The sequence below is a fragment of the Lagopus leucura genome, unplaced genomic scaffold (assembly GCF_019238085.1).
Source record: "Lagopus leucura isolate 7727_CA_CO unplaced genomic scaffold, USGS_WTPT01 Super-Scaffold_100040, whole genome shotgun sequence".
Taxonomy (NCBI): Eukaryota; Metazoa; Chordata; class Aves; order Galliformes; family Phasianidae; genus Lagopus; species Lagopus leucura.
Window position 1 is genome coordinate 2795596 of NW_024962289.1, and position 8131 is coordinate 2803726.

General features: G+C 46.7%; 1 protein-coding gene across 2 annotated transcripts in view; it reads left to right on the forward strand.

The window, feature by feature from the left end:
- LOC122186829 (protoheme IX farnesyltransferase, mitochondrial) overlaps positions 1-7671 on the forward strand; it is a 94490-nt gene extending 86819 nt beyond the window's left edge. For both annotated transcript variants that reach the window (XM_042883780.1, XM_042883781.1), the window contains exon 7: positions 5797-7671. In XM_042883780.1, coding sequence (XP_042739714.1) covers positions 5797-6239 — 443 coding nt within the window. In that variant the 3' untranslated portion in view covers positions 6240-7671. The remainder of the gene's footprint in view (positions 1-5796) is intronic.
- The last annotated feature ends 460 nt before the right edge of the window (positions 7672-8131 follow it).

Sequence of the window (8131 nt, forward strand, 5' to 3'; positions counted from 1 at the left end):
CCGTTCCACTCATCCTTTGTGCCACCCTTCCAAAGAAGCAGCTATACAAACCCATGACCGTGAGCCTTTCAGCACTGCAGTGTGTTCCCCGTGCACAACCTTGGCGGCACACAATGCCGGGCAGGAGCGCAGTGCCCATAGCCACACTGAGTGCCATTGTCAGCAGCACTGAGACCTTGGGCGAGGCTTTCCTAGCAATGCTTTGATCCTTTTTTCTTCTCAAGGCTGCCAAGCCACTCACATGTCACCCCACACAAGCAGTAACATATGCTTTGTTTTCCTGGGGAGGCAGAAGTGCCAGTTGTTGTCTTGCTTCGCTGCTAATATAGGAAATGCTGCAGTGGTAAAACACGGGGGAATTTCTATTGGCTTTGTTAAGGTTGGTGAACAGATAATTCCCAAATGCCTTTGTGTTTGAGAATGCTTCATAATCACAAATTAAGATGTAAATTCTATAATGCTAATCTCACTGCTGCTCTCAAAGACAACGGTAAGAATGAAATAGCAGGTAACGTGTTTCCTGGGGGAGATTTTATCAGGGCAGCGTCTTGAATGCGTGTAATCTGAGGCCAATTGGTTTACCCTAGTGGTTATTTCCCGTCACTGAAACAAGTTGAAAGAAAGAACCTAATTACCACGAGTTCCAACCCTCCTGCACAAGCAGAGATTGCAACCCCTGTGTTGTCAGGCTGTCTTTGTGCAGCAGGGCAGTATTGCTGCATGCTCTAAACCATGCTGAGCATTGGCACCGAGTGCCCCAAAGAGCCCTTTGGGTGTTTAACGTGGCATGGCATCTGCCATGTGCAGCGAGGTCGTGTTGAGACTTCAAAGCTTTCCTTACACCCGTAATTGCTGCATAGTTAGAGATCTCCAGGGAGGGCTGCTGTGCTAGACCTGTTGTGAATGTGCACAAAAGACAGAAAATAAGAGCTTTGGGGATGTGTCAAGTAATGTTTTTTGCTCGTGTAACATCGTGTAAAAGTCAGGCAGGGCCACAGAGAAACATTTTGCACTGGTTACGTTAAATTTCCTGTAGAAAAGGTGAAAAACACAGTTGGAGACAGCGTGCTTACTATGAGCAGGTGGATACAGCTGGCCCGCTTCAAGCCTCGGAGCTCTAATCTACCTTGTCTGGATTAAAGAGCAGCAATTTGTTCGACGTCCTTTAACAGAGGTGCACCAGTTGGGTGCTCTCGATGCTGTGTGGCTGTTTCCTGCCTACGGTCCATTTAGAGGCGAAGCTCCCAGGGCCTTCCACTGCTGACAGGAGCCAAACCCGAGCAGTTTCCCGGGACAAAAGGCCGGTGCTTCCTTCTAATAAGGCAGCTACCGAGGTCTGGAAATAATTTTAAAATTCCTTCACATTATTCAAGGCAGAAGAATTACTAAAATTGTGCTTTAAGCAAAACAGCATTCTTAGGTTGCCAAGGCAGTAAACACCAGCTTTGGGAAATGCAGTAAGATTTCAACATCTGTTTTGGAGCTGATATTTTAACCATTCTGTGTTTATTTTAATGCTGGGTTGGCCACTTCCCAGTCCTACATGCACTGCACTGAGGAAAAGACAGAATTGTGAGTCCATTCCTGAAAGGATGCTCTGCATCAGTTCTCCCATTCTTTATTTTTGCTTTGTTTTGCTTTGTTTTGTTTTACTGATGAAGTATCTGAATGTTTGTCTTGTCTGGAGCTTGCAAGCAATAGCAGAGCTTTGCAGATCGTAACGGAACGCACTGTGCGTGCTGCATGGAGCAGCAAGAAGGATAAGAAGGCAATCAGCTGGTGGTCCCTGGTGCTTTTAGGAACACAATGTCAGTGCAGCAGCAGCCTTGCAGATAACCTTGGCTGTGTTTGCCCCACTTGTGCAGGCGGCTACCAGGCTGGGCACCAGGCTGCAACCTCTCACCCTATTTGGCTCTGGACCTCTCCTGCCCTGCAACAATTCACCTTCAAATAGCTGTGGAGAATTTCAATGGGATTGTGCTTTATTTATAGTAGCAAATGGAACTAATTCAGCTGTGGGTGAAATCATCACTGCTGCTCCATGCGTTGGCTGGAAGGCATCGGCAGCACGAAGGAGCCTTGTTTCACTCAGGAGAGTGGCATCTTCAGCATGGGATGCTCACACAGTAACCAGGTGTTACTTCTGCCCTGGAGTGGATGAGGAAGTAGGCTTTCAGTCCTCAGGTTGTGTTATATGAATGAAACAGTTTATGCAGAGCATGTTTCCAGCAAGATTCCTCTTGGCACTGTTAGCTCAACAGGCAAAAGAGTTTGCTGTATCTTGAGCAGACAATGTGTAGACTCGACTGGACAACGTATCCTTTACAGGACATGTGTAGCTGGGGACATCCAGCACGTGAGATGATCATGAACTGCTTCCAAAGGAATATCTGAATCAGAGTTTAGAGGTACTGAAGGGCCTTGACACCGTGAAGAGCATAACTTCAGAGGAGGGTGCTTCTTGCTTGTGTAATTCTACAAATCAGACTGCCAGCTGCTTTGGTCTGAAAGCCCAGCATCACTGGTTGCTTGTGGAAGTCTCGTCTCGCTGTTATTTCCAAGGCTTACTCAGATTCGTTGAACCTTAAAATGTCTTGCCAAGCAGTTTCCGAATGTCTGTGGAATTTATTGTCTTTGTTTGTTTTAGAAAAAAAGTGCAATTTATACAGCTCCAGTATTTTGCTAGATAAAAATATATTTACAGAAAGAAATAACCGTTTTCCACCTTCTTCAACTCCAGCTGACATTTTGGCTTTATCTTAGATATTAAAATAAAAACCTCAGCTTGTTCTTGTTTATTAAAAAAAAAAAAAAAAAAAAAAAAAACTTATTTTCTTTTTTTTTATAAAAAAAAAAAAAAAAAAAAAAAAAGATCTATTATTACTATTTAGCTTAACCTTAACATTCATGATAAATGGTAAAGGCTGTTCCTTGACGCTGCATATGGTCTAGGGACATGCCTGGTTCACTGCAGGACTGACTTCCGAGATGATTTAAGCTGGTACGAAGCAATTAAGCAATTGGAACTCAATGTGAAAACACTCAATGCCTGTTCTGCACCCAGCAGTGAAAGGATACTGGACAGCTGGGTCCTGTTTCTCTAAATAGACTTGATTTGTTTTCAGAGATCCAACAGGACACCTCTGCCAAGTGACCAGGATTTATCGGTGCCTGCTTGCAGCGATCCCAGGCTCTCACCAGGAGAAGCATAGAGTTTGGAAGCGGCACTATTCAAAATGTGGCCAAGAAGTCATCCGAGAGCCAGGCACTTGTATTCCTATGGTGTATAAACACTCTGTGAAGGGCTGGAGGATGCTCCTCGTGCTCCATGCTGACTGGCATCAGGGAGCGCAGGTGCTTCACGTGCCATGAAGGAGCCTGTGGAGCTCAAGGATGCAAACTCTGGGTGGAAATGCAGAGCTGAGGTTTTCCCAGCTCTTTGTGTATCGCTTGGGAACGACCTCGTCTGTTCTTCACTTAATTATAAACTGTGTGAAGAAAAAGATTTGCATTGATTAAACTGACTTTCAAGCTGTTGGGAACTACGCAGAATAAACAGAGCAGACTGCAGTGCTTGGAACCAGGTGATTCTCCAGAGTACGTCTATAGTATTGCTTAAAAACACCGCTGACCTAATTATGACATAGTTAACATGCATCTAGTAATTAGCCAGTATTATAGTGTCTGCTCTGGGCTTGACAGGACTCCTTCCTGGGGCTCATTTGGTGCTGGATCATCCCTCACCATGTGCTGTGCTTTGCAAGTTATCGGCCTTATGTGACACTTGAAAATCTCCAACAACCTGGCGATCCCATCCGGGCAGGGAGATGGCAGGATGTCCAGGGCATGTGGGAAATAGCAAAGAACCAGGCCGGTTACAGTCCTCATAATGGGCTATTAAATTGTTTTACTGTTCAGCTTCTCTGTAAAATATCAATTATCTCAATGGTTGTAATGTAATCAAAGCAATTACATTCCAAAGGCTCGCATGTGAAAACCAGAGCTTTGTAAATGGGAACCCAGCCCCAAGTAGTTCAGTCGGTCTGGTTGTGTTTAAAAATTTCTCCAGATGACTATTTTTCGTTTTTTTTTTTTTTCTAATGGCGTTACAATTTGAGAACTGTTACAGGTTTTTGTGTGTGTTTGAGGTTTAGGGTGTGTTTGGAGCTTGGCTGCAGACAACGTCTGAACAACGGAACAAGCGCAGCTACTTGTGCCAGGCAGAAAGCAGGCAGGGCCGCGGCCGTGGGAAGCAGGGGCAGCCCTGCTGTGAGTCCTGGCCCCAGCTCCAGCCACTTGCATTTCCTCTACTGGTGGATAATTGTGACTTGCTGTTCCCAGTGCTATGAAAGCCTTGGTTAAGTTGCATTTCCATTGATCGGAAGAGAGCCTACTCCATTCGGTTTCAGTGGAACTGAGTTAAGCCTTGTTTTGTCAGGGACTGAACTACTCTTGTTGCCACTGGCCATAATCTTCTGAAATGAAAAAATCAGGTAATTTTGGGGTGTGTGATTTTGAACCATCATACAAAGTTCTGATACAGAGAAGTTGCTGAGTTCCATCCCTGAAAGTAAGACTTTAAGCAGAATTTGCACATCTTTGGGGCCACGGTCCAAGAAGTTTAGGATGATGAGAACTAGGCATGCCCAGCCCCAAGGAAGCCAGAACAGCAGGGTAGCAGACATGAAGCACAGAGCAGATCAGAGGAGGTGGTGCTCGGTCTTGTTACAGCCCAAGCAGATGCTGGGGAAGAAGTGAGCATTTTGGGAAGAGGTGAAGGACATTAGCAAGAGATAAATGTTGCTATTTTTGTCAAATTATTAAGAAAATGGTAGATTCTTGGCTCTAACGGGGAGGTAATTTCCCTAGAGTGAACTCACGGAGGCAGGAAGATGCAACAGAAGTGTTAATGCGGGAATGAAATGCTTGGGAACTGGGAAACAAAAAGGAAATCCAGGAATGCTCCTAATGTGTATCAGTTGTGGGGGATTTTTGCATCTGCAGACAAAAATAGTGAGCAGTTGGGAGTGAGGGCCTCCCTGAAGCTCACTGAAGTCAGCATGAACTGTTTTTGCCTCCATCAGCCCTGTGCTTATTGAGCCCTGTGTCCTGAGGAGAGCAGGGACAATGTGGAAAATGTCACGTGTTCGTTGCTTCTTTTTAAACACAAAAGGTAAATGATCAAATTGCTTAGAAGACACTGAAATTGCTTTGAAGGACAGTTCTCCATCTGCTGTCACATCACTTGTTCCAGTTCTGCTGGCCCTGAGGTCCATGAGCAGCCAATCTCCTCCCCTCGTGCGATGGACCAACGGGCAGCCAGGGTGCTGGTGGTTCCCCAGTTCCCTGCAGGACATCCCTGCTTTCCTTGAACAGGGCCCTGTTTCTGGTCACTGTTACAGATGGGACACAGATGGTCTGCCCGTTGGCTTTCTCTGAATGCACAACTTGAGAGCATGGTATTGGAAGCCAGGGGCTGCCAAAAGTCTCTTGCCCAGCTTTGCTTCACTGGCCTTTACAGGTAGAGACAATTAGCAGTGATTCATTAGGAAGGAGCAAGTTAAATATTTAAAAAGTAGAAGAGCCACCATCTGCACCCCTATGTAAGAGCTGCTCAAAGCAGAGCATGCCTTGTTTGGCAGAGCAAGCCTTGTCTTCTGCACAGAGCAGTGCAGCAGGTTCGTAGCACTGCTGTTGTGACAAATAAGCCCCGTGCTGCTGAGTTCTTGGTGCACCACTTCCAGTGGCCCGGCTGGACCCTCTAACGCCTCTTTCCTTCTCTCTTTCCCACTGCAGGTGCTTTGCTGCTGGGAGGTATCCTCTATTCCTGGCAGTTCCCTCATTTCAACGCGCTGAGCTGGGGGCTGCGGGAGGATTACTCACGTGGAGGATACTGCATGATGTCTGTGACCCACCCGGCGCTGTGCAGGCGGGTGGCTCTGCGTCACTGCGTGGCCTTAATTGGACTCTGCACGGTGGCTCCCATCCTCGACATCACCACGTGGACTTTCCCCATCATTTCACTCCCTCTTAACCTGTACATCTCCTACCTCGGCTTTCGGTTCTACAGGGATGCAGACCGCAGCAGCTCCAGGAAGCTCTTCTTCTGCAGCCTCTGGCATTTGCCCCTGCTGCTGCTGGTCATGTTCTCCTGCAAGAAGTCTCTCCTGGAGAAGGAAGAGCAAGGTGATGCACTCAGTGGAAGTCATGGGAGGGCTATGGAAATTAGATTGCCTTAAATGTCAATTACTTGTCATCCTCATGACACATCAGGTAGTATATTTTAGAAATTACGAGGGGGAAACCTGTGGGATCTGTTAGGAGAAGAATCATTTGTGCCTAGTGACCACTTCATGTGATAATTTTCTACTTTCTTCTTAAAGGGAATAGACACGAGAGCTTCGGGCTTTCATTTGCCACAGGCCCATTCACTCATCACAGGTTCCACTGCAGCCTGTGCCAGAAGCACATCGCTTTCAGATGGCCTTTCAAAGTCCCTGTGGGTCCTGGGTCCTCCTGTAACATGTCACAAGCGCACACACACTTGGCAAAGAAGTCAGGAAGCGACAAATGAATGATTTGCCACCCCTGTCCCACGCACCCTTCCTAGATTAGGCTTTAAGGCTCACGGTGGGTTAGGTGAGCTGGTTTTGTCTCGTTCCCTGCTGTCCCTGCTCTGTTGTTATGCAGAAGCCTTCATCTTCTGAGGCTTTTCTCAAGCTTATCATTCACCCCAGTAGATTTGTAGCTTTCATACCGTTTTCACGAGGCTTTCACAATGCTAAAGGAGTTAGGAGAGCTGCCTTTCAGCACACTACACATCAGCATTTACGCAGGCTCCCAATGATCACTGCTCTGTAGCACACACTGGAACACTCTCATAGCCATTTCACTGTACATCCATCACAGCACATTCCCATCACTAAGGTTTGAGCCCTGTGTGGCAAAGCTTCAGCTGACAAAAAAAAAACTACTATTGCTTTGGAAAGGTATTGGAAAAGGTGAGGGCCAGGCCCCGGAATCTGGTCTGTATGAGGCTTTTCTCTGCTGATGTGCCTTGTGCTGCCCATTCAGGCTGTGTCTCCAGGTGAGCTCTGGGCATCAACAATTGGAACTGGGTTTGGTGTCACACCTCTGTGGTTCACAGAGGTCTCACCTGGGGTTTGTCATCAGGAAGGAAACACTTTAGAGAAAAAAAACTTTAGGATTTGTACCTAATATCATAATGTTCACATTGCTGATGCAGCTGGTGTCTCTCCAAAGAAACCCAAGGGGATTGGTCTTATTAGGAAAACACATCATCTTCGTTAGCTGACAAATGAAATGCATTTCTGGCCATGATTTGATGTGGTTGTGCTGCCCATCCAGGGCTGTGCCAGACCTCAGTGTGCCTGGATGCCCAGCACCCAACCTCTGCTCTGTTGTACTGGTTTAAATCCAGGGTGGCACCGTTAAGCCCACGTACTGCTGGCAGAGGTGCTGGCATAGCAGGGCCACCTGTCCTACAGGCATTGGATTGAGTTCCCTGTCTCTGTGCAGCTCCATTGTTCTGAGTCACTGGGTGGAACACTTTGTGGGAATATCTCAATACTGTACAACTGTGCAGCTACTTCATTCGTTTTCAAAATGCATTCAGGTGTTCTCTGCAATAAAGTGCATACTGTACAGGAAGAGAGGAGTGCTTGGAAGTTGTTTGTTTTAAACAGTTTGGGTGTAATTGAAGTTCTGGTGCTGCTCATCGCAGAGGTATTTTACAATAGTTTTGTGGCATTTCTCCCTGCAACAATATTCTTCTTGATCCTTAAGGGCGAGGACAGCTTGCAAAATGGTGGTTTGTTGTGCAAAAAGCACGCTGAAAGCAGGTTGTGTGTGAGTGGAAAGAGTTTGTGCAAAGCCAAAGAATTTGGTGAACCTTTAGCTGGAAGAGGAACCTGAAAATAGCAGACAGCTCACAAAAGCCACGGATTTGGCTGCCAGAGGCAGAAAGTGAGGCTGAAGCTGTGGTTTTCTCCTAGGTCATGGTCAGCCCAGCCTCGGGATGGCCTGTGAGGTTGGAGTGCTGTCCTGCCAGGCTCAGCTGTGATTAAAGGGCCTGACGACGTGCCTGTGGTTCGGTTTTGAAGAGTGGCCA